This window comes from Acartia tonsa, chromosome 6 (assembly GCF_053477335.1).
Source record: "Acartia tonsa isolate MP-2025a chromosome 6, ASM5347733v1, whole genome shotgun sequence".
In the NCBI taxonomy this organism is placed as follows: Eukaryota; Metazoa; Arthropoda; class Copepoda; order Calanoida; family Acartiidae; genus Acartia; species Acartia tonsa.
Genome location: NC_137265.1, coordinates 12430024 through 12457770, shown reverse-complemented (window position 1 = coordinate 12457770; position 27747 = coordinate 12430024). Strand labels below are relative to the sequence as shown.

At 33.4% G+C, this 27747-nt stretch overlaps 1 protein-coding gene across 1 annotated transcript in view; it reads left to right on the top strand.

Moving 5' to 3' along the window:
• Window positions 1–23638, top strand: part of LOC145322968 (uncharacterized) — a 51196-nt gene extending 27558 nt beyond the window's left edge. The window contains exons 2-10 of the mRNA XM_080165357.1: window positions 12658–12772; window positions 13587–13645; window positions 16605–16711; window positions 17630–17682; window positions 21287–21316; window positions 21909–21969; window positions 22401–22470; window positions 23032–23071; window positions 23407–23638. Of these exons, the coding sequence (XP_080021483.1) occupies window positions 12658–12772; window positions 13587–13645; window positions 16605–16711; window positions 17630–17682; window positions 21287–21316; window positions 21909–21969; window positions 22401–22470; window positions 23032–23071; window positions 23407–23573 (702 nt within the window). The 3' untranslated portion in view covers window positions 23574–23638. The remainder of the gene's footprint in view (window positions 1–12657; window positions 12773–13586; window positions 13646–16604; window positions 16712–17629; window positions 17683–21286; window positions 21317–21908; window positions 21970–22400; window positions 22471–23031; window positions 23072–23406) is intronic.
• Window positions 23639–27747: the final 4109 nt, after the last annotated feature.

Sequence of the window (27747 nt, the reverse complement as noted above, 5' to 3'; positions counted from 1 at the left end):
AGTCAACACATAATAAAAGATGGTTCATTACTTCAACGTTTGGAATCTAAATTTTGGTGAAATTCTCCTTATTTTTTATCTTTAAAGTTTATACATATAATTAAGTCTGTAAAGTCAAATATAGTTCAAATAATGTATTGATAAAAAAAATAAAAGTAATGTTGATTACTAGAGGGAATAAACAGAGGGGGGGGGAGTTGAACTTGAACGTTGAACTTTAAGTTTTACTGATCCCCATTCAAAGTTTTATGAACAGGTTCTATGATTCGTTGGATCAAAACTATGGATATCTTTCATAAATTTTAGTTGGTTGGTTCAATCTAGCAATTTCAAACTTTTTAACTATTAATTCTAAAATACAGAAAGGGTAAATTAATTTATTACCATAGCGAATGTTCAATTTATCGTTAATTGTCTTCAATGAAAAATTATTTTCATTGAATTTTGCTTGGTTTTTTAAGCCTGCATTCGTAAAAAATATGAGGAAAATTTTACCTAACTCTGAACATGATTATTCAATTTTTCAAAACTATGATTCTAACTTTATATTCTGTAGCTTTATTGCTTTAAGTTATCAGGGAATGAGGGGGCGTTGGGCCCCAAAGTTTTATAACAACGTTTTGTTGTTCCTTGGCTTAACAGCTTTTGTTGAATATTTATATTGAGGTTTGATTGTATGATTGTCCAAACGTTTCAACCACTGATTTTGTGTATACTCATAGTACTCATAGGGGATGTACATTAACTTATCGGCCATTGTCTTATCCCTTTAGATCCCTGCTAAGTTATAAGTTTTCTTCAGTTCAATTTAGTTGATTACAAAGAAATAATGAAAGGAAACCCAGGAATAAAGGTATAGATCAATGGATAAAAATTATCTTTGGATGAAACTTTGTATAGTGCCTATACAAAATGACGTCATGCTTGCCTACCAATCATCAATAAAAATGTATACTGGCCTGCTATTGGTAATTTAGTCTGTGTATTGGCCTATCATTGGTCATTTGTATTGTATGACGTTATTGGAAAAGAAGATCAAATTATCATTTATTGACCAATCCATGTTTCCCTGAGGGAAGCCCTGGCTGTAAAATTATTTCTTTTGAGGTGTGTAAATATTAATTTCCTTCTCTTTCATCTTGTAAAAGTTCAGACGAATCAAAATCAACAAAAAAAAATTTCCCCTCCTTTTTAATTTTTAGTGGTAGCAAAACTACTCAAGAAATAAACAAACCACAAAATTAATTTTATATTTACAACCTAACCTAACCCTTTTAATGATATACAAAATAACCATTTGTGTAAATTAAAATTATTGGCATAAAAGTATTAACACTTCTGGTCAGTACAACCCTATCACGATTGAAACAAAGTACTCAAAGTTTTTTAGCCAACGAATGAGAGAATGTGCTTGAAAAACTTTCGTTACCTGTACTTAGGTACACTAAAATAAGACCTTACAGTGTACCTATCCTCTGCCCTCTGGAGGTAAATCAAATAAGACCTTACAGCCCCTTCAACCTCAATGGGTAATCCAGGTTTAGAAACACAAAAATCATATCTTGTAGGTGTACCAGTCATCTAGAGGTTAGATAAAGGAATTCCTCCTCTAGAGCTTATCAAGGTTTAATACAACAGAATCCTTATATAAAAGTAACAAACAAACCTTTGTACAGTAAAGAATAATAGAAGGTTGACAAGGATTAGATGTGATTTAATCGAAATATATTCCTACAAATTGAGCTGTGTGTTTTTCCTTGGATAGTCTCTTTTCAACATCGCTGCCGTGTATTATTCCATAAAAGTAACAGGATGTCTATCTCTAGCCTAATTGTTATATTGATATAGTTCTCCTTTATAGTGAAGCTTCTTATAGGTCTAGGGAATGTTCATAACTATTTGGGATAGGGTTACAATACCCTACAAAAACCCAGGGGAAAATTTTTTAAAATTAAAATTAAAAGCGGAGGATCGACTTATCACTTTCCTCAAATGCCTTTAGAGCCCTCTAGGGGCACTTGAGGAGAGAGGAGTTGATATCAATAAGGGCGATTTCTCTTGGGTGGGTGGTGGGTACCCTTCCCCAGAACCTATGAGCAGCTACTCTGTAAAGGATAACCATATCGGTTCAGCGGTTAGCGAGATCCTTCGGTACAAACAGACAGACAAATAGACATCCTGTTACAGTATTACAGGGATTGTTTTGATTTAGAGACAGTCATCAAAGAAGATGGAGATGCAAGAAGAAAAAAATCCTCTGAATCAAAGTAAACTATAATAGTTATTTATCGCATCGAATTATAGACAGCTTTCCGCGGATATTAAAAGGAGAAATTTTAAATTGAAACCAGTTTTGTTAGCCTCTAGGGGCCGAATACATACACAGGCTAACAAAACTGGTATTAATTTTAATATTCGTCGAAAATTGGCTGATTTTTCAGTATGGCTGAGAACCGGTTCTAATCAAGCGAAATTAATTGGTATCGAAGCTATTCTGGAAAACGTTTTAGAATGCTGTTTTATAAGTCTTGGGTGAATGTCTGTCCGTCAGATGGGCGTCCTATTTTATTTTAGGTTGGGTTAGGTAAGGGACAGAAGAGATAGGACCTAAGGCCTGATGACAGATCTATAGAATGTATATACAGATAAATACCTCCCTTCCTTTTTCAATGACCTTATTTTTCTGCTATCAAAATGTTTTCTGCTACTTGGCTGTGTTAATACACACCGTACACCATTAGTTGATTTTTAATGATCCAAAATTGAGAGTTAGCACACGGATAGTGCGATGGGGAGATACAGTTGTTTAACTCTTTCCTCCTCTAGTGTTCTACTCTAATGGCCTGATTATAAATATGTTTTTTCCTCTAAAATGATATTTTTTTAGATCTTTATTTTCAATGTTCTCTTTGGCCCAGCTGAACCAAGTCAGGTGATATTAGTTATTTATCGCATCGTATTATAGACAGCTTTCCGCGGATATTAAAATGAAAAGTGGTATTAATTTTATGATTTTAAAAAAAATTGTGGAACATTGTCTGTAGTGTGATGCTATACATGATTTTTCAGTATGGCTGAAAACTAGGTATAATCCAGAGGATGTTAATCAATTTCAAAGCCATACTGGAAAAAATGTAATGATCCACTTATTATTTATAATGTTTCTAAAAAGAATTAAGGCTAATACCTTTTTATAGAGGTATAAAAGTATTATTTTTAATACACTTTATAAGGGTTTCGTTGATATTTTCCTTTAGTTTAAAGGTTTCTTTTTCTGCTATATGAAAATTAGTGGTAATATGAAATCATTATTATTAATAGATTTGCTTTTTACAAACTTTAGAAGTTTTCCTTAATCATATTGAATTATCATGAAAACTTGCATATAAAACCCACTAAAAGAAAAAAATTTTTTTTTCAAAATTGGTCTCTAGGATATCATGTGATACTTTAAGAAGGAATAAATTAAGCCATTTGAAAGGTTTTGACTTTTTCATAATATTTTGCTTAACCCTTTGGCTATGTTGGGGAAGGGGAGGAGTATATAGGTGAATTTGACTTGCTTAAAGTTGGGTAATGATCCCACTTATTCTGAACAGTTTAAAAGTTTAGGTTTTGTTTTCAATAATATACTTTTAAACTTCCGGGAGGGTGAGTGACACTCAATTTCATATTCCACTCCCCCCCCCCCCCCTTTAATAAAAATAAAGTAGACATTTTCAACCCTCTTTACCTAAACTATTTGTTGTAGGAAAAAAGAGAGTTCATTTGACGACCTGGGGGGTGTACTACCTCCCCCCGCAAAACCATTTATACCCTCCAACATATTGTTCAACCTACCTCAACTAAAAACGGTTAGCTTTGTATCAGGGCACCTACTCTATGAGTAGGACAAGTCTGTCCGTCAGTATAAGTTAACAAAGTATATTACCTTAAGCGATATTTATTCATCTTCTTTGTGGGATAGGTATCTGAAATTTTGAAAAAATCCACGAATCTCGGAAACTTGGAGGATTTTTTTTATTGAAGAAATCTTTTTTTGTTTTACATACTAATCTTACAGAAATTCATATCTAAGCATAGGTGTTTCCTAAACGTATAATATTAATTTAGTGTTCTTTCCCGACCTACCCCGCTTATTTGTAATTTTTTATAGCATCTAGCATCTAGGTGCTTTGTATTTGAAGGGCGTAGGAAAAGGCAAAGAAATAGTCTAAAACCATCCAGGGACCTATGTGAAGCGCCCTTGTAAGAGAGAACTTAATCGATTCAGTAGTTATCGAAATCTTAAAGGACGCCTGCAATAAATAACACGCTTTAACTGCTAAAAGACTGCCACAAGAAGACCCAATACCCCAAATTATAAGCCTTCAGCTTCAATAACAAAAAAGTTTTAGGCATTTCAAAATAGCATTTTATGTACAATGGAATTTTTGAAAGATTTCCAATGCTCATAAAAGAAAAAACAATATTAAATTACGTTGCCTAGACATAAAATTATAACCTTATCTTTGTCAGAAACTTAGATTGCCTGTAACTGATTACATTTTTACAATAAAAACACCACATTTCATAGTCAAAATCTATGAAAAAAATTCGATTTAAATTGCATTTTTAAACGAAAATCATAGCGGAAACAAAGGGGTAAACTAATACAAGCTTAGCTGTGATTGGTTGTTAAGCTGATTCAGCCTTCTGATTGGCTACAGTACATTCGGTACAACGCAAGTAAAACTTAATTTTTTTTAATGATTTTGACTATAAAAATGGGTATTTTTATTGTAAAAATATAATTAGTTACTGGAAACCTAAATTTATGACAAAAATAAGCTTATAATTTTGTTTCTAGGCCACGTAGTTTAATTTTAAAGTTTTCAACATGAGCATTGCAATTCTTTCAAAATTTCCATTGTACATAAAATGTCATTTTAAAATGCCTAGAACTTTTTTGTTATAGAAGCTGAAGGCTTCAAATTTGGGGTATTTGGTCTACTTGTGGCAGTCTTTCAGCAGTTAAAGCGTGGTATTTCTTGCAGGCTTCCTTTAAGCCACAAACCAAAAAACCTCTCTTCTTAGTATAATAGGAAGCACTTTAAGGGAAGCCACTTTAAGGGAAGCCACCAATTTTTAACATATACGTTTATTCTTTAAGGCTGATAAGCAAGTGATAGCGGATCTATTAGATTTAACTAAATCTGTTCAAGTAACTGACAGGTAAAATCAGGAATCTTAAGGGATAAGACAATGTAGATGATAAATTGATTTTATTACCTAATCATAAAAATCTAAATTATCCATTCTGTAGATAAAATTATTGATTAAAAAGCTTGGAAACAACCAATAAAAGTACCTAAAGATTAAGGTTATGGATCCTAACTACCCCCCCCCCCTCCTACTATTTTTTTAATATATCTAAAAAAAGGTGTGGGAACGTTTCAGTGCTCGATGAGCACTTTTTGGGTAAGCACCTAATTTTATTTGTTTTAGTGAGAAGGCCTTCAGAAGAAAGCTGTTTGATGAATGTAGAAAGGAGAAAATAAAAATCCACAAGATGACGAAAAAGCGTCGTATGAGAAGAGTCATAAGGAAAATTTTGCTGATATTTTTTCTTTAAAGGCTATATATCAGATATCTTTCATTTAGAGTAGCACGATGTCTGCATGCCTAGCTGTACCTAAGTCATATGCTTAAGATCTCGGAAGATGATTAAAGTCCCTCCACAGATTGTGACGTCATACGATAGAATAGCCAATGAGAGGCCAGTATACACTGTAATTGACCAATTTATGCTGGCCTCTTATTGGTTATTTTATCGTATGACGTCATAATCTGTGGAGGGACTTTAATCATCTTCAAGATCTCGCTATTTCTTATTAGCGAAGCAACTTTAGAATTAACTTTGTCTGTCTGTCTGTCTGTCAAACCGTCTATCAGTCCGTAATGCTGTAAGGAAAATACGAATTTTTAAGTGCTGAAATTTTATGTGATGATTCCTCTTACCTATGCGCTTCCAGTTAGCAACTCACTTAGGTCCGTCTGTCTGTATGTCATGCTCTACAAGATTAATAAGCAAAAAATGCATGAAATTTAGTTCAAAGGCGAAGAAAAGAGAACCTGTTATAAAGGGAAGGTAAGTGTATCTACAGTAGTCCTTCCGTTAGGTTACAATATCCAATATGGAAAATTTGTATAAAAGAGGGATCGCCTTAATTGGGTCAGGTTTAAACTTCCATCTGATTTTTAAAATTGTATAAGGTTAATTTCTCTGAGGCTTACAAACAACTGACGCGCAGCTGCCGAGCTCTTAATAAAACTCAATTTTATTTAGTCCTTGTAACCAATGTGGAGATTATCACTCAAAGAGAAGCTACTGTCGCATCAGGAATATTTAATAAATATAAAATTTATATAATTACTACCTGCTACGCCAATAGAGGAATTTACTGGCACTTGAAGGAAGTGGTTGGGGGGAGACGTAGTCAACTCAACTCCACATTTAATTTTAGTTTTAAAAGGTTTTAAAAAAAATTTAAGGAGTTATTTTTCTAGTTTTGATTTCTGTTGAGAGGGTGGAGGTACCATCCGCTAAATTAGTTTTAAAATCCTTCCTAGGACTTCTAAAAAAGCTTTTATGGTAAAGCGGTTAGAGAGATCCATCGCTAAACAGCTTTTGTTACTTTATTATTTTTCATAAATTAGGTTATTTTTAAAAACATCAAGAAATTTTTACAAAAATAATTTAATTGAGATAATACAGAAAGTTAATGATAAAGTTTTAAGTTATCTATTATTAAATGTTGAATTGTGTTAAAGAGATTTAAAAGTTCGTGCTATAGTACAACAGATTCTCAGAAATAGTCAAAATATTAAGGTATTTACTATATAACAAGGATGACAACATCCATAAAACCGAAGCTCTGAAACGGTATGACAGACGAACATTAACTCTTGTAGAGTGTCAGAACTGAATATACAAAATATAAATATATAAGCTTTGACAAAATTATACATAACTGTGTTACAAAACTTCTTAAACTTCCTGTATGGCTTGAAAACATATTAATATCCGACGGACTAGAACTGGTTCTGAGCACTACTGAAAAATCTTGTATTGTATTATAGAGAGTTTTACAAAAAACATAGGATTAATCCCTGTTTTGTTGGCCTGGGACTTCAGCCCTTAGGGGCCAACAAAACTTAAATCAAATATAAACTTTACATTTTAATCTCCACGGAAAAGGATTAAGCCTTAGAGATAAAAAATAATCACAACCTTATTTTCAATTTTCATAAAAAAAAGTGGGAGGGTCCATTGCTTGATAATCACCGATTTTTAAGTTGTCCTGGGTTTACCCCTACTGCGCTTACCAGGTGGGTTCAATCCTAAGCAATTTTTGGGATTTCTTGACATGTCCATCCATTCTAAGGACTAATTACTTTTCATCTTACTATTTTTGGGGTCGAGGCTGCTTTATAATTAACTTTGACTGTCCGTCAGTAGTCGGTTAAATCGTAATACTATGAAAAAATATGATTTGCTCGGCTGCTATTTAGACAGCTGAAATTTACAGTGAAGATTCAGATTCCTATTAATATTATTATATAAAACTTTCATTATTTAATTTCTTTTGAGTTTAGCAAATTATCTCTCTGTTTTTTTCTTTGTCTGCTCTATTGCTATCTTTATCCAGTCCATGATATTTTGTGCTTTGCTGCTTAGGGAAGTTAACATCCTTGTTTTAGAATCTCCCTTCGATACCCTACTGCTTTGAACCTCATAATACGTGAATTATGCTTTAGATAGTAATGATATTTTATTGTTATTAGAACTGACAATTTTTTATTAGGCTATATGCCTTAAATAAATGCTATAGTTTCAAGCCATTTATGATCAATACGGACAATAATTAAATACTGGAATTTAATTAATCTATAGTATATTTATTTTATATGTTCATTTTTTTGCCTAAAAGATATAAAATTTTAATACTTATTTCCATTTTAAGAAAAGCAAATCATATTTTAAAAGTGAAAAAAATTGTATTAGGAATAATAGGACAATAATGAATAAACGAGAAAGTACAAAACAGAAATTTATTTATATCATCTAGCGGTAAAATTAATAACTATATAAAATAAAACATTTCAACATATGTGTTTCACGTATAGGCTTTGTGATTTTTTTCCGAATTACTTTCGTTGTTGTTATAAGCTGAATTTTTCTTCTTATATCAAGTTAAGTAAATAGTTTTAGCTTGTATCATGTCCATTAAGATCTTGCCTCCCAACAGGCCTAAATTACATGAAAAACAAAAAGAGTAGAGAATATGCTTATAAAAAAACGGACTACATCATAAAGAGTAATTCAATATTTGTGTTACTATTTGACTTTCTCCTCTAGTTAAAGAACTTCCCATTAGATTGTGTTACACCCCTCCCAAGGTTAATTATCTGTTAATTATAATCTTATACAATAGCATTTAAAATCTAAAAATGTAAATTTTACCTCTTTTATCAAGTTAAGTTACCTTTATTTTGTTCATTAAGATCTTGCCAACCACTCCATTTTAATACATTCATTTTTACCCTCATTTTTCTTAGAATCAAAAAGACCCTCGAAGTTAGGTGCGCCGCATTACATCAATAAATAAACAGATTTGGTCATTATTGGATCCAGGATAGGCCTAAATTATAAAAACAAGTAGTTTAATAGAGAATATGCCTATAAAAATATGAATATGTAAAAATCACTGATTTAACATATGTGTTACTATTAGGCTTTCTCCTCCTGTCAGAGAACTCCCCATCAGATTATATTACACCCCTCCTTAGTTAAAAACCCCAGTTAATTAATATTTAAACCCTCTACCAACAGTATATATTCTTTATTGATAATAATAACAGTATAATAATGAATATTATCTTGGCGAAAAACAAAACGTTAAACAAATAGCCTAAAACTAACAACTAAAAATAATAATATATAAAAGTTAGTGATTATATTAAATCTTGATGAATTGATTTCATCCAATTAAGAATGTCAATTTATCGTCCATTGTCTTATCCCTTACTAGCGGTTTCGCCCCTTATAGTCTTTAGGAGCTTTGCCCCAATAGGTGATTATAAATAATTGAGTATTTCTGGTGCTGCCATTTATTAGGAAGTAACTGCCTAAAACAATTTTTTTTTGTGGGTGGAACTTTCATTTTTGGGGGGGGGTTGGGGGAGTCCCACCCCCCAAGAAAATAGCTTAAAACCACCACAAGACCAATAGGTATATACCCTGAAGAGTAGAATCCGATCGGTTGAGTGGTTACCGAGATATTAAGGGACAGACGGACGGACAGACAGACAGACAGACATCGTTCTACTTTGTATTATAGATGAACTCTGGATTTTTATCAAATTTAGGTCAATACTTTGAAAGAAGTGAATTTAACAAAATTTAAATTCTTCCTTTTACTCCAAAAATATTGACATTTATCAGGGATTTCTAGGGATAAGACTATGGACTAAAAATTTATTTACATCCCAAATGAAGATAAGCAAAAGTAACACTCTTATTTATTAAAATAATTGGTTGAAAAGTTTGGACATAATAGTTTAAAATCAACCAATCAAAATTCAATACTAAAAGTTTTTGAGCCAATGAATTAAATAACGTGATTATGAAGATTTAGGTCCCAGTATAATTTACAGTCCAATGTCACCTCCCTTCCCTGCTTTTTGCTCCAAAAGCATTAATAAATCAGCCTACGTTAGTATTCTATAAAAGGTCTTAAACACTTAAACCTAGTATATAATAGGATGTGCGTTCATGTACGTCAAATTGTTATATATCTTTAGTAATTTTATTGAGCTTTTTTTAAAATTTTAAAAAACTAAAATCGAAAATTAAGGGTCGTCTTACCACCCACCCACCCCCCCTTCCTTCAAGTGCCATTATAGGGTTCTAGAGGCGTAGCTACTAAAATACTAACAAAGAAAAAATTTGTATACGGCGATGATAGCACACTCACTGGTATATAGTCTGTGCTGAATAATTTGAATAAAATTTGCTACAAGACTTGGGAGAAATTGTAAATTCTGTAATATTCTCTACATGTCAAGAATTTATAATTAAACACAGGGGGGGGGGGGGGGGTTGAACTGTTTATTACACTAGTCCTCAAAGTTTTATAATAACATTTTTTTATTTTTTGTCCTAACAACTTTGGGGACTTTCATTGAATTTTGATTGGTTGGTTTATCAAGTTGGTTTGCCACTAATTGTAATCTACTGAAGGGGAAATTTTGATTTAAATACATCAATTTATCGGCCATTGTCTTATCCCTTTAGAAGACTGATTAAACATCAAAATATGTTTAGTCAAGTTGGCCAAAGAATCGAATTTGTCTAGAAAACGATACGTGATTTTTAGTAAAGCTCAGAAACGGGTCTAATCCAGCAGATATTAATCAGTTTAAAGCCATTTAAACACAATTAAATATAAAATTTTTGTTTTAAAGTACAAATTTGAATTTCTGATTTTATATGTGGGTGTTAGTGAATACTTTTGTATGCACTTTTAGAAAATAATCTAATGATTGATCACTAAAACTTTAATGTTGAAAAGTTAAAATTTTACTATCTCTAAAACGATTTTCTTGCTTTTGGCTATTTGTACGTACTTGGACTTTTAGAGATACACTCTAAAATTATTTAAATATTCTAATGCACAATCTCTGTATAAAATCTATTGTACGCTCTAACTATAGTCTATTTTTCACTCTATATATATTTACTCTATTTAAACTCTAATGTGCAGTCTATTAATGTTTACTCATAACATAATCTTGACAATATTTGAACAGTCTGTAAGTGTTAACTCTGTATAAAATTTAATGTAGAACATAATCTTGACAATATTTAAACAGTCTATAAATGTTAACTCTATATAAAGTCTATTGTAGAACATAATCTTGACAATATTTAAACAGTCTATAAATGTTAACTCTATTTAATTCTATTGTAGAACATAATCTTGACAATATTTGAACAGTCTATAAATATTAACTCTATAAAAAGTCTATTGTAGAACATAATCTTGACAATATTTGAACAGTCTATAAATATTAACTCTGTATAAAGTCTATTGTAGAACATAATCTTGACAATATTTGAAATTCCTATGGGATTTCCTTATCCAAATATTCATCCAATATTATCTAACATGATCACACAGAGAATGGACCAGTGACTCTTTATGATTCTGCCCCCCAAAATTTGATAAACTCAATCTGGCATTAGTTAGTGTAAAAAAAATTAAATTTATTGTTGATTCATGATTTGTTTGCAAAAAGTAAATGTGTGCATTGAATGATTCTTATCAACACTAGGGATAACTTTGTTTATCATAATTGAGGGAAGGGTAATTTTTAATTCCATTGTCCTATCTCCCATTCCCTGAATCTTATCTAACATAATACATTCTATGATCAGAATTTAATCTTTCTATGTATCCTATCTATTCATATGTTATTATTGTACATTATTCAATAAGAGAAGATAATTTTGTTCACTCAAGGGTTTTTAATTATTCACTTTTTAAAAGCAAAGCTTTTCTATAATTAGGGTCGTTCTGTCCGAGAAGGAGGGCTTTTTTCGTTAATTTAGGCATGTTAGAAGTGTCCTTTAGATTTCAAACTTTGCATGGTGATTCCTGTGGTAGTTAGGTATGATTTAGAAAGCGTAGCAACTCTATAATCATTACCAGAATGTCCATATGTCCATTTTAAACATGTTGATTTTTATGTGATCTAATTATCCGATTGATCTGATTTTTGGTATATTTATTCCGTGGACAACAAAGAACAATATTAAAAGCGAAGCAACCCTATAATCAAGTCCAAAAATGTAAGTAGGTCCATAAACATTATCCTGTATCAAGCAGTTTTTCAACAAATTTACTTACAATTTTGCTTCAACTCTTTTACATTTATATTCTGATTATTCAGTTCTGACACTATACAAGTGTTCATATCCGTTTGTCCTACTTTGACAAATTAATTTTCCTTCCTTGTTATTACTGTTAAGGTAACCAAGAGCAAGTTTTAGGAATCATTAATTACTCATTTAAATTTGATTTTTTGTAATTATACAAAGATGACAATATCTATAGGTAGCAAAGCAACAAAAATCATCATGAATTGACACACGAACAAAGTGAATAATAGAGCAAAATGTTCATAAAAATGAGAAGAAGAGAGAATAAAGAAAATCAATCATCAGTCTATCTTAAACAGCAGACGAGAAAATCACTTTTCCTCCGTAGAATTATTAGCTGTCAGACTGACTGGCATACAAACAGACAAAGAGAAGTATGGATTAGCTTCGTTACTAAACAGAGGTGAATTCTTAAAAAAACTTTTTTGGCTCACTGCCTCACTAAAATTAGCGAGGCTCGTTAATCATTTTTGTGAAAAATCCTCCAAAATCGCATTAAGAATCTGCAAAAATTAAACAAAATCTTATGTTAATGATTTTATTTAATTTTGTAGATTTTTATGCGATTTTGGAGGATTTTTCACAAAAAAATTTAGCGAGCCTCACAAATTTTAGTGAGGCAGTGAACCAAAAAGTTTTTTAAGAATTCACCTCAGTTTTGTATTCTCTAGGCAGATATGGGCCAGGTATGGAAAAATTTAGAGAAAATCGAGTCAACCTATGAAGCTTTCTTCCGTCAAACCCACAGGATTCAATCACAAAGAGTTTGTATTGGCGGATTTACAGGTAAACATCTTTACAATCTTTATCATACGCCCCTAGAGGCTTCTAGGGGCTCTTGAGAGAAAAAAAAGCCAGTTTGGAGTTGGCGATGATTGAACCTCCAATTTCCATTTTAGTTTGAAATGTAAAAGTAAGAAGAAGAAAATGTAAGTTATTCTTGGGGTGAGTTTACTAATAGGATGGTAAAGGAGAATCATTTTTGTATAGGTTTTAACATTCCTGAGGTGAATTCTTAAAAAAACTTTTGCCCCACTAAAATCAGTTTGCCTCACTAGAATTTTAGTGAGGCAAAATTATCCCCTTTAAATTTTTAGTTTACCTCACTGATTTTAGTGGGGCAAACTGATTTTAGTAGGGCAAAAGTTTTTTAAGAATTCACCTCTGGGCGTGACCAATACATTCGGTGCCCTAACACTACTGAGCTTTTAATTACTAAATATAACCTAACCTAAACATAATTTGTGACAACTTTTAGTTTTTACTACTCAAAACCTGCCATTTTTTTTACAATTACAAAATTTCTCCCTCTCAGTTGGGTTAAACCTGCAACACATGGAATCACATGGAATCACATGGAATCACATGGAACCAAACAATCTATACAATCTAAGCTAAGAAAGATACCAAGTATGACGATGATTAAAGTCCCTCCACAGATTATGACGTCATGCGATAGAATAGTCAATTACACTGTAATTGACCAATGGTAAAATTTATGCTGGCCTCTCATTGGTCATTCTATCATATGACGTCATAATATGTCGAGGGACTTTACTCATCTTCACCAAGTATTGATAGGGTAAATAATATTTAATAGGTGAGGATTACCCCGGAGAAAAGCATCCAACAAGATGCCCCTGTGTAGAACAAAAGGAAGTTAAAATCATTCTATTTATTCTATTCACTGCTATTGTAAATTTCTTGTAATTATACATAAGAGCAGATGTGCATTGGTCATAAAAAAGTAAGAGAAAAAGAGAGAAAGTTCATGAAATAGAGAAATGCGTAACCTTTTTATGTGAATGAGTTATCTATAATACAAAGTAGAATGATGTCTGTCCGTCCGTCCGTCCCTTAAGATCTTGGGAACCACTTAACCTATTGGATTCTACTCTTTAGGGAATATACCTACTGGTCCTGTGGTGGTTTTAGGCTATTTTCTAGAAGGGTGGGACACAGAGGCGTCCAAGCCTTTTTTTTGGGGGGGGGGTAAAAAATTTTAGGGGGGGGGTAATTCGTGTTTGGGGGGGGTAAAATGGCGCGCGAAGCGCGCCGAAATTTTTTTTTAACCCCCCCCAAAATTTTTACCCCGGGGGTAAAATTTGATTGGGGGGGGTAATTACCCCCCCTAAAGTCTGTTGGGGGGGGTAAATACTCCCCCCAAATCTGTTGGGGGGGGTAATTACCCCCCCCAAACTAATTTACCCCGGGGGTAAAATTTTTGGGGGGGGTAATTTAATTATGTAAAAAAAGCACCTACCTAATCTATTAAGTTAATAAGTACTATCCTATAACATAAAGTAGTAAGTAAGGTTTATTTGACTATAGCTTCAGATTTCATTACTTTTAATACTGAGTTCTCCTTTTTAGGAAAGCTTCACATAGATCCCATGATGGTTCCACACTATTATAGGTCAATCCTTTGAGTGGTTTTAGGCTATTTTTCTCCTCCCTTTTTACCCTTTAGAAAACACGAGTTCTTAGATGCTAAGGGCGCCACTACTATTCAAATATATATTATTATTATATGTATAAACACATTTAATTTTTTTAACTATTTATTTGCGGAATACATATGTTTCTCTATAAAAATAGATCATCAGTTCCAATTAAGATGTATAAAATAAGAGTTAAAAAGATATATGTCCATGCATTTTTATATAGTAGTATCTCATTCTTTAGAACATAAAAATACAATAATTAACTCACTAACCAATGAACTAATATGATTATACATTAAAGTGAAGCGTCTTATAGGTCCTGGTAAGTTTTATAACTAGTTTTGAGACACCCTGACATCCTCCCAAAAGAAATCGCCTATAGAAATTCTTTTTCATTATTTAATGAAATATTTAATTTATTTAGGTATCTATTTTATGGAATCTTCAGTGCTTTACAATTACATCATAGATCCCCGGGATGGTTTTAGCCCTTATAAAGGCCCAAGCAAATAAAACATGATCAAACTATTAAATTTTTTGTTATCATGGTTAAGAACTGTTTTAACTGGTTGGACTATATTGGGGTATAGTCCCTTTTGTGGCAACGCTCTAAGGGGCGTTTCTTCGTTTTTTTCACACAAGCTTCTCTCCTATTTCTAGCCCCTGCGGGGGGCCAATTGCTTAACCATGTGGGGCAATCACCTAAACCAATATAACCTATCCTAAAATAAACTATCAAAAGCCATTTAGGATATACTTTTCATTAACTATTAGGAGACCAAACGAGGAACATAAAATATATTACACCTCAAGGCTCGAGTCACACTATGACTTTTTTTAGGGGGGGGGGGGGAAGGCGGGGATTACTCCCTCCCCCCCCCAAAAAAAAAATTTCAGTAAAATTTTTTTTAAAGAACATTTATTTTGGGGGGGGGTAATTACCCCCCCCCCCCAAAATGGTTTGGGGGGGTAAATACCCCCCCCAAAATCGTTGGGGGTGCCTACGGCACCCCCAAGGTAGGGGTAATTTTTTTTTGGGGGGGTATTGTTCACAAAATTTTGGGGGTGCCAAATGGCCCATTACCCCCCCCCTTGGACGCCTATGGTGGGACACCCCCAACCCCCCAAAAATAAAAAATCCCCCCCCTAATATTTTTTTTACATATATTTTGCGAATTCGTTATTTATTCGCGAAAATTGGCAGCTGGGTAAGCAATAGAAGATGTAATGATTCCCAACTCACATCATTTTATTCTAATTTCCTCTTGGGGCACAGCCCCTAGAGGCGGGGGGCGAATCCGCTAGTTTAGCATTAATGAATATCATTTGATACCTTTTGATGTAAATGTGGTATTCGGCGACCCTGAGCCATGTTGTGTGGCAACCCTGACCTTGGTTCGGAGGAGGGCCGAGGGCCCTCCCCCGAGTACCGGGGAAGGGGGTCCACCTGACCCCTCCCCATGCTTTAAAATTAATGATAGATTTGACAGCCGCATTATGGCTAAGCTGCATTGTTTGGTTCCCCCACCCCTTTCCAGGGATGGGGGATCATTATTGCCTATTTTGATTAATGTATGTATAGTTATATTGATTTTGCTTTAGTATTAATTATTCCAATCTGTGTATTTATTATTTGTTGTATTATAAAGTAGTAACCTTTAGACCCTGAATAAAGTAACATCTGAATAGACTTTGTTTGTTATTTAGTGATAGCTAGAGAAGCCCAGCTTCTCTATAATTATACGTGTCCACGTCTGTTCGCACTGCCGTAGTCATTTGAACTTGGGTAACGGCCATTTAACCGAGGCGGTTACCACATAAACTTTTGTTTTAGTAAATAGCTCAATGAAATCAAAATAAATGGTTCCCACGCTCTAAACATTTTCCCATGGTAAAAAAAAGAACATTATAATTACAATGCTTGAAAAAAAAACCTCAAACCTAAAAAATTAATATTTACTCAATCCAATTATTGCGCTTTTTGAGAATGGAATATTATTTTTATGTCTTTTGTAGCATAACAGATGGACTATTGAACCAAATCATATGGTAAGGAAATTTTCACTGTTATACCATAAATAAGAGCCGAAAAATCATGTTTTGGCATACAGACGGACATTTCATATTATAGATTAGCTTCGCTATAAATGAATAGAATGAGATAATGTTAGGAGAGAGAGAGAAAGGATGCAGAGAGGCTGGAGAGAAGGAGAAAGGAGGAGGAGGAGAGAAAGGAGAGAGAAGAAAAGGAGATAATTAGAAAACAACAAGAAGCAACCAGGTAGGATATCTTAACAGAGAGAGAGGGAGTGAGAGAGAGACAGACAGACAGACAGAGACAGAGAGACAGAGACAGACAGAGAAAAAGAGAGAGAGAGAGAGAAAGAGAGAAAGAAAGAGAGGAGGAGAGAGAAGAAAAGGAGATAATTAAAAAACAACAAGAAGCAACCAGGTAGGATATCTGAACAAAGAGAGAGAGAGAGAGAGAGAGAGAGAGAGAAAAAGAAATAGAGAGAGGGAGAGAGATAAGGAGAAAGGGGGAAGAGGAGAGAGAAGAAAAGGAGATAATTAAAAAACAACAAGAAGCAACCAGGTAGGATATCTTAACAGAGAGAGAGTGGGTAAGAGAGACAAAGAGAGAAAGAGAGACAGAGACAGACAGAGAGACAGTGACAGACAGAGAAAAAGAGAAAAGAGAGAGAGAGAGAAAAAGTGAAAGAGAGAGAAGTGAAAGAAAGAGAGACAGATGGAGAGAGACAGAGAGAGAGACAGATGGAGAGAGAGAGAGAGACAGACAGACAGAGAGAGAGACAGACAGACAGAGAGAGACAGACAGACAGAGAGAGACAGACAGACAGACTGAGAGAGACAGACAGACAGACAGACAGAGACAAAGAGAGAGACAGAGACAGACAGACAGAGAGAGACAGACAGACAAACAGAGACAAAGAGACGGACAGAGACAGACAGAGAGACAGAGACAGACAGAGAAAAAAAGAGAAAAAGAGAGAGAGAAGAGAGAAGAAAATGAGATTTGACTGTATTCTGTATCTAGATCCTAGGGGCACAGCCACACGACTACAGATTATCGTTTCAGTTTCTTCCCTAGGTTTAAAAATATATTCAATAATGTATTACTTTAAAGCGTGGAATGACCTTCTAGTGTCTCTAAACATATTCATATATATATCGATTTCAGGGAACGATTAATGGAGTTAAAAAAGAAACAGTTTTATCGAAGAATGAAAGACGGTAACAATTCATTTGATAATTCTTATTTTCAGCTTAATTAAATATCTTTTATATTATCCTTTTTAATTTATGATTCTTTTTATAAATTACAGTTTACTGTTATTTTTTCATTCATCCTGTTATTAAGTTGTTAAGCGCTGCGCCTCTTATGAACCTAATTATTGTCCTTGTTCTTGAAACCATCCGTTGGATTAGAACCGGTTCTCAGCCATTCTGAAACATCATGTATAACAGCGTATTACAAACAATTTTCCACGACTATTGAAGTAAAAATTGTGCTGGAAAGGTCCCAGGGTAGATGCCAGACTGAATTCTGGTCACTTCCCCCAGTCCAGGGGGTTTGGGTGGGGCTAACAATCCTTCCCTAAAAAAAACCTGCTTATGTTCAACCCGCACAAAGTAATAATCAATTTAACTTTGGGCTCGGGAACGAAGTAGAGGTTGGAAACAACAATATGATGTTTGGCTGGGAAACCGCTAACGGACCAGTCAGGCGGATGATTCTGAATTTCCGCAGACCAGCAAAAATTTGCACCTGGAGTGTTCGAACAATGTTTCAGTCAGGCCAGACAGAAAACATTTGCCGCGAAATGCTAAAAGCCAAGGTTGACATCCTGGCTATCACCGAATCAAGGTGGACAAACAATGGAGAGTTTAAACATCATTCTGGCTTGAAAATACTATACTCAGGTCATATGAATAAGGATCTAGGCCATAATCAAGGGGTGGCTCTTATGCTGACCAAGCAAGCAGAGCAGGCCATGATCAGTTGGCAACCCCATGGTCCTAGAATTATGGAGGCTTATTTCAAATCCTCAGTTAAAAACAACAAACTGAGAATTATAGTAGCATAGGCTCCTACAGAACAAGCAAATACAGAGGTCAAAAACGAATTTTATGACCAGCTTGACTCTGTATTTAAAAATGGTCATAAAGAAAAGGATCTGACCATGCTCCTAGGAGATTTCAATGCTCAAGTAGGGAGTAATAATGAGAATTTAGAAGAAGTCATGGGCAGATATGGCCTAGGCTTAAGTAATGGCAAGGAAAATGACAATGGTGATAGACTTGTAAGTTTTTGTACAGAAAACAAACTTGTCATTGGTGGAACCATCTTTAAACACAAAAAGATTCATACTGCCACCTGGAGATCACCAGATCAAAGAACCTTTAACCAGATAGACCACATATGTATATCTAGACGCTTTAAAGGTTCTCTCCTTGATATCAGGGTTGAAAGAGGACCTGATGTTAATTCAGACAATTATCTTCTATCTTCTAAAGTTCGGCTTAGATTTAAAAAGCAGGACACAAAGCCTAACCCCAGAAAGAAATATAATTTAACAACCCTTCAAAATTCTGAAAAGTTACAAGAGTTTAAGCTCACTCTAAAGAATAGATTTGAGTTGCTGACTCTTCAAGAGGAGGATGGAGTTGAAGATATTTGGCAAGGTATCAAAAAAGTTTTTAATGATACTAGCCAAGAAAAATTAGGTTTCAAAAAGGCTAACCAAAAGCCGTGGATCACTCAAAGATCCATTGATCTCATGGATCAAAGAAGAGAGGTAAGACAAAAGACACTCTCCAGAAACTCTCCAGAAGATAAAGAATTGTATAAGAGGCTCAGCAGGGAAATCCAAAAAAGTGTCAGAATTGACAAAAAAGAACACTTGGAAAACCTTGCCTTGCAAGCAGAAAATGCTGCTAATCAAAATAGAATGAAAGATGTCTATGAGATTACTAAGAGCATTGCAGGTAAAGTACACAAATCAGGATCACACATCAGGGACAAGGATGGTTCACTCCTTAAAACTGATGAGGATATTCTAAATAGATGGGCAGAGCATTTCACTGAACTGCTGAATCTTCCAGTTCCAGAGGAAGAAACTGAGATTCCACCCTCAGATGCACTTGACATTGACTGTCGAGCGCCAAATCTATTAGAAATCAAAGAGGCCATTAAAAGTTTGAAAAATAACAAGGCCGCTGGACCTGATAACATCCCAGCTGAGGTCATGAAAGCAGACCTAGACACATCTGCTGAGGCATTCCTATCTTTGATCACTAAGATATGGAATGATGAGTTATGCCCAGAAGACTGGAAAAATGGACATATCTCAATACTGGCCAAAAAAGGAGACTTGACCCAATGTGGAAACTACAGAGGGATAATGCTTCTTTCAGTACCTGGCCGTATCCTTAGTAAAATTCTTCTTAATAGAATAAAGAAGAAGGTTAATGAAAAGCTAAGACCTAATCAGGCTGGATTTAGACCAAACCGTTCCACTATTGATCAGATAACCTCTCTAAGAATCATCATAGAGCAATCCAAGGAATGGAACTCTGAGCTTTTTGTAAACTTTATTGACTACAAAAAAGCATTTGATTCGTTAGACAGGAAATCTCTCTGGAAGATCTGCCGACACTATGGCATTCCAGAAAAGATAATCAATATCATTAAAGCTATCTATCATAAAGAAGGTGGAAATGTTATGTATAAAGGTTTTTTGAGATTGTAACAGGTGTCAGACAAGGATGCCTTCTCTCTCCCTTCCTTTTCCTCCTTGCCATTGACTGGATCATGAAGAACTGTGGACAATGATGGCATTCGCTGGCAGTTATTTGGCAATCCCAAATATTTGGGAGATCTGGACTTTGCTGATGATATTGCTTTGTTAACAAGCAATAGAAGTCAAATGCAACGAAGGACTAACATGATAGCTGAAACTTCCAAGAAAGTTGGACTTGAAATAAATGTTCCAAAAACTAAAATACTCAGATTAAATGCAAACTCCCAAGAACCAATAACTATTGGAAACCAAATTCTTGAGAATGTTAACTGCTTTGAGTATCTTGGAAGTAAAATTGATGAAGCTGGAGGCACTTTGACAGATGTTAAAGCTAGAATTAACAAATCTAGAACAGCCTTTGCCAGCTTGAACAAAATTTGGAATTCCAACAACATCTCCATAAAGACCAAGTTAAGACTTTTCAAGTCAAATGTTCTCTCTGTCTTGCTGTATGGGGCCGAAACTTGGTTCCTAAACACAGCAGTGGTCTCCAAGCTACAGACATATGTCAACAAATGTCTTAGGAGAATCCACAAGATCTTTTGGCCAAACAAGATCACAAATGCTGAGCTTTTAGAGCGCAGTGATATGTCAGACATCAAACTGACAATAAAACAGAGAAAATGGAGATGGTTGGGGCACACTCTAAGGAAAGGGCATGATGATTTAACCAATCAAGCCTTGACTTGGGACCCCTTCACAGGAAAAAGGAAACCAGGTAGACCAAAAACAACCTGGAGGAGGGAATTCCTTGAGGAACTGAGAGTTAAGAATTTTTCATCTTTCAGTGCAGCCTCTACTGAGGCCCAATTCAAAGATAATTGGAGAACCATTGTGCGTGGCCTATGCTCTGGAAAGAAGAGATAAATGGCGATGGTGATGATTGAAGTAAAAATCAATAACTTAATACCAGTTTTAGTAGCCCGGGCCTCTAGCCCCTTGGGTCAAACCAAACTGTTTTTTTTCTTATATTTTTTAATATCCGCGGAAAACTGTTTATAATACGATGCGATAAATAAATATTATGATTTCAGGGGAAGAGCGAAGTTCTTTTAATCCAAGAAGTAAGTTTTTTAATGCTAAGTTTACTTAGAATATACACTAAGTTGAGTAATAAGGTGATGTTTTACTTAAGATTTTAAAAACGGCTCAAGTAATAATTGCTCAATTGCAGTAAGTGAGGGGACATTGGGCTGTACACTAGTCCCCAAAGTTTTATAAGAACGTTTTCTCATTCGTTGGCTTAATGACTTTGGGTACTTTTATTGAATTTTGATTGATTAGGTCATTAAGTTGAGTGCCCAAACGTTTCATCATTGGAGAAGTACATTAATCTATCGGCAATATTCTTATCCCTTTAAATCACTGTCTCAATTGTCTAATAGAGAAATCTTCTATTTTAAAAAGATATTTCCTCTTCCAAACATCACCAAAAAAACAAATACTTTTTACATATTTAATGTAGTTTTGACTTGAGCAACGTATGTGACACTAAGAAAAAATAAATGATTTAAGAAATATTTTAAGCCAGAAATAAGGTATAACGAAGAAGCGAAATAAATCTAAAATAATATTTGGGGGGCAAATGGAAAGGTCGTCAATTTTACGATGTGTTGCATAAATAAAGTTTAGTTTAAATGCGATTTTAATGTTTAGATCAGTTTGCAGTGAGCGCCAAAATGATAACCCAAGTTACCTCCCACTTTGAAGAACTAAGGTTTAAAGAAATTACTATTCCAAAAATCAGATGAATAGGATAATCATGGCATATGAAAAATTGTTGTCAAAAAAGTTTAAAATCAACATGTTTTAAATAGACTTACAGACTTTGGTATATTGATTTAGAAATCGTACGCTTTAAAATTGTGCCTAAATGTTACAGGAAGCATCAGGAAGTTTGAAATTGATAGAAAAAGAGTTATGCGTATAGACGGACCTTAACTTAAGAAAAGGTTTTAGGTTTTAGAGAAAAAGTTTATAAAGATAATAAAAACGCCTGTTATGAAATAAATTTTATGCATATTTTTAAAGAAAATGGACCTACATTTTTTCATACTTCTTTTCGTTGTTTCCTAAATCCAGAAAATGCTGAGATTTTTTAGTAACACTGTTTATATATTCGAAAATAATACAAATGATTCAATATAGGTCTGGTCGTAGCCAGCTGGTAGTTCTGGATGGAAAAATGAAAAGCCTGACAACAACTTTCCTAGAAAAGGTATCTATAAATTTGTAATTCAATATTTCTTATACATAAGGATTCTTTTTTGTTTGTTTTTTTGTCTGAAGCTTAAGATTTCATTAACGGCTGGGTCAATTCATTTTAGGACAGCTTCACAAAGGTTCTAGGATGGTTTAGGCTATATTATTTTTAGATTATACCTATAGCTTAGGTTTAAGCTATTTTCTTATCTTTCCTGTGGTATACTAAGCCTCAAGATTCAAAGGGAGCAGCCGCTAGTAATTTTAAAAGTATAGCTAAAGTATATGCATATCATGTTATTTTTAGAAAAATTATAAAACAATGTGTTATAATTTTAAAAGCATAGCTACACTAATATCATATATTAGGGTCTGTGTGTATGAATAAATGGTGATACTATGACGATTATGCCTAATAAGTTGGGTTTAACAGTAAATGAATGCTTAAATATATCAAATTATCAAACATTATGAAGCTAAATGAATATCAATATTTAAATAATCATTTTCTGATTCCATAATTCAGCCCTAAAAATGTTCGATAAGTTAATTATATCTAAATGTTTTAACATTCTAGGATGGTATGCTAACTCAAGAACAGAACGTCACCTCTCTTGGTAAACTCTTAGAAATTAATTGTTTAAATCAAGGCTCGGCAGCGGCGCGTCAGCCTCGTGTAAGCCTCAGTGAAATCTTTACATTGTAATTTTAAAATTCATTTAGGGAGATAGTTTATTTATTTGTTTATTACTTTAGAACAGGTTAGTTTAGGTTATATTGGGAACTAGGTATCCCTACAGGTATAGGCTCCGCATGGTTAGAGGCCTCCCGTCACGACTGCTATGCATAGGAAATAGCTCCTTTCCATTATTTTTCAATTAATTTTAAAAAGAGAGAGAAGAAGATTTCAGTGCTCAACAGGTTCTTTAAAGGAAATCATCTATTTTTTCAGATCTAACAGGCGTGGACCTGGAGGCGGAGGCCAGAGAGAAGGCGGAGCAGGAGGAGGAGCTGAGAAAGAAAGAGGAAGAAAGAAAATTATTTGAGAAGAGGAAAGAGTATGCGCTCAAGAGTGAATACAAGTTTGAAGAATTTATGGATCTTATGGAAATATTTTAGCTCCATATACATACAGGGAGGGGAGGGGACACATTGGACTGGAAATTACACTGGTATTGAATGTTTTACAATCACATTATGCTATTCGTTGGCTGAAAACTTTGGGTTCTTTCTTTAATGAAATTTTGATTGGTGAATTATTAATTCTAATCTAAAGTTTAAATTTTGTTTATCATTACGGAGGTACATTTATCTATCGTCCATTGTCTTATCCCTTCTGATTCCTGGCCTCTACAAGTTCAGAAGAGCAGCTAATAATATTTATATAATACTGCTATAATGAAATATAAAAAACAATCTGTATATTTGTACATCTAAGTTAATAATTCTTTTTTAAAGAAAACATTACATGAAAATTCTTATAAAATCTACAAATGTTTCTGAACCTAGAAGAAATAATAAAACTATAGAATATAGATAATAGTTGAATTTAATAAATAAAATTTAAGAATTTGAAATTATTGTAGAGTTAAATTAAATTTATTTGTGCTACTTCAAAGCATTACAAGCTTTGGAACTTTCTTGGGATGTTTAAACAAAACCTCTAAAATTAAATAAACAATCACTTAGTTGGATCAAGTACAATCTGACCAATTTATTGCTTAGAAAGTGTGCTAAGTTTGTAACAAAAAAAAAATATTTTTTAAAATTTTTTTGTCATTAATTTTATGGATTTTAATAATAATTGACATATTACATTTTAAAATCTTCGTATGCTAGAAAGTCCTTTTTAAATTTAAAGAATTATAGTGTTCTTTTGCTGATTTAAATGATAACCTTTCTCACTTTTGTTCAGATTAAAGTAGAAACTTTTCTATCGAGATCCCGAATCCGATTCATATCCGTTGGATTAGAATCTGTTCTGTGCCATAATATCGGGGGTAAATAGTCTATAATACGATGCGATAAACAACTTTTATAAGATTTTAAAATCATGAGAAATATTTAGAAAAGCTACTTAAGTTTTACCTAAAAGTGCATTTAAATAAAACCTTTTTACCCACCGTTTTCCCGGATTTTTTTATATGTCGGAGGTACCCTTTACGTTATAGTGTATGTCCGTCAGTCCATAACGTTTTGAATTATTTTAGGTTATTTAAATTTCAATAAAGGAGGAGAGGATCATTTTACTTCATTAAGAAACATCTTAAAGATCTCAATACTAATCTTTTTTTCTCTATTGCTACATATCTTTTGTGTTTGTGGTCCGCTTTTCATTTTTTTTGTAAGTAAAACGATAGGACAACTCTAACATGCCAAAATGACGATAAGAGCTATACGAAATGATTATAGAATTTAAAAATTTCATGTTGACATAAGCCACTGAAATCGTCTTCTTTTAAATCTAAGTAATTAGTGTTCTTTTGACCTTGGCACGGCATTTAACACATTGAAGATGGGGGGCGGGGAGAATTGGATTGAAAACTATACTGAGGTGGATTCTTAACAAAAAAAGGCTCGTTACTCGCTGGTGAGGCAAAATTATTTTTGTTAAACTTTTGTAGATTTTTAATGTAATTTTGAAGGATTTTTCACAAAAAAATTTTGCCTCACCAGCGAGTAGCGAGCATCATTTTTGTAAAGAATCCGTCTCTGGTACCCAAAATTGGGTCAACAAATGAACAAATTATTCATTTTATTGGATATACATCAATAAGATTTATATTGCCTTATCCCTTATTCCTTGAATATACCTAATTTTGTATTATTTTTTAAAGTACATATTTATCTTATAATGTGTAAGCCTCCGTACTCCTAGCATAAAACATGTCCCCAACAACCTATCATATTTAGAATATCAGTTAAATATATGTATAAAAAAAATCAACTATTTAATCGCGAGCGGATTACTCTTATAATCTTATAATATAAGACATTTTTGAATTGTCATATAAATTTCAAACTTTGTATAATTATGATGTGTGTAATAATCAGGTACTATTTAGAAATCATAAAAAGCATTACCAAAATGTATGTTAATTTCAGACAAAATTATTTTTAACTTTTTGTTGTATGTGATATAATAAATCCATTTCACTTTATTTTTAAATATAGATTCCTAGGATTATTGGGCATATTGCTATGAGCAAAGCTACAAATTGGCTGTAATGGTTGTTGTCATCTTCGTTTCAAATAAATTTCCAAGAAAACTGGCTTATTGTTAACTCAAATTGAAATTGTAAAACTTCTTTTCAAGTTAAAATTGTCACATTCTCAACTTTTTGTCAATTTCAAAAGTGAAAAATAAATAACATAGTAATTCAATTCATGAGAGCATAAAAAACATTTTGCCACAATAATGATTATAGTTTGTCTCAAAGTTCAATTTTATCCCTAATATATTTCTAACCAGCCCCAAACCGTCCCTACCCCTACCCCATTTAAAGTACATACATCGATGAAGGAAGATGGCGATCATAACTATTTTCGGATCTATTCAAACTAGATTCACCCCCTCTCTTTCTGCATTCCCTTTGAACTGGATAGTTCTGGATTATCTATTCCAAAACTTGTTAGCGATAAGGTGTTTATACAAGTGCGCCAATGTTTTTTTTATAAAATTGTTAAAAAATTACATCTGTTTGGTTTTCCTTTGCAATTAAGCTTTTTTTAGGTACAGGGAAGGTTTTTAACTATTTTGGGAGAGCGTATCTCCACCCTCCCAATTTAAAATCCCCCCCCCAATTTTTTTTCTGAATATTTCTTATTAAAACTCAAATTAAAAAGTAGAAGGGCGGTTGACTTATCCCCCTCCCACCTTAAGAACACCTAGAGGCTTCTGGGGGCGTCCGTTGCCCCTAGTCTTTCTTAAAATAAAAGCTATGTCTTGCATTTTTTTTCAATTAGGTGTTTGATCACGAATTTCATATGGTAAAAATATTTTTCTAATTTAATTGTTATCCTAATAAGATAAAAGTTATGCTTGTAAATTGTTTTATAGCTATTATTATATGTTGCATTTTTAGATAAACGTGAGAATTGTGAACCGAATTGGCGTATCATTTGTACTCTTTTGCGTCATTGCGTATTTTCAGATATGTATTACCCGTCATCCATACAGCTACCAAAACAAAATACTGTAATTACAAAACAGCAAAAGATTAAGAACCCTCGCAAAAATCTATTGATTATTCTTATGTTTGGTGATGAAAATAACGGATGTTATACTTCCTAATGTATCATTTTTTTGGCACCCCAACAGGCACGCAATGGCTCTTAACAGTAGACAAAAGCTTTAAATAAAATTTAATATTTTCTATTAAATAGCAAACAAGATATTCATCTTTCTTTAATAGAGATCTAACGTACTTAATTTTCCTTTTACTGATGAAATTTCTCTTATATCATTGCCATGAGAGGTAATAGCAATTTTCTGTTGGTTTGTATGATATAAAAACTGTAGATGTGCAATGATAACTCTATTATATCTAAATCTACAGAGAGAACCGAATAGAGAGCATATTACTGAATGGAAGAAATAGCAAATTTTCTGTTGTTTTGTATGGTATAAAAACTGTAGAAGTGCAATGGTAACTTTATATATTTAAATTTAATTTTATTGCCTTGACGCATACGTTAGTATACAATATACACCAGTCAGAAATATAGGTATTTTTAAAAATCGATATATTATTACTTGGATGTTGTACCAGATTTTCATGTACTCTGATAGCAGTAGAAGGGAAGGGGATGGGTAGAGGAGGCAGATGGGGAGTATCTTTATTTTAGCCAGCTGCGAGCATCACTTTTTCGGAGAATATGAAAATCTGGTGCAATAAGGAAGATTCTAATGATTCTAATTATAAAAAAGCTTATATTTCAAAAGTATTCTTTAGTTAATAAAATACCATCATTCCTGAAAAGTACTAAAACACTCACACACACACATACAAAAACATACACACACACACACACACAGGAACAGTATTTAAAGTTTAAAACTGGCAGCTCCACGTATACACAAAATTGCATTCCACCAGTCTTTTTAATTAGTGTGCACAAATAACCATAGAGAGAGGGGACAATGGGCTGTCTATTACACTAGTCCCCAAAGTTTTAAATGTTGTTTTCTTATTCTTTCGCTTTAAAAAATTTAAGGACTGTTAATGAATTAAGATTGGTTGATTCTTTAAGTTGAGTGTCTAAATGTTTCAACCACTGATTTTAATATAAA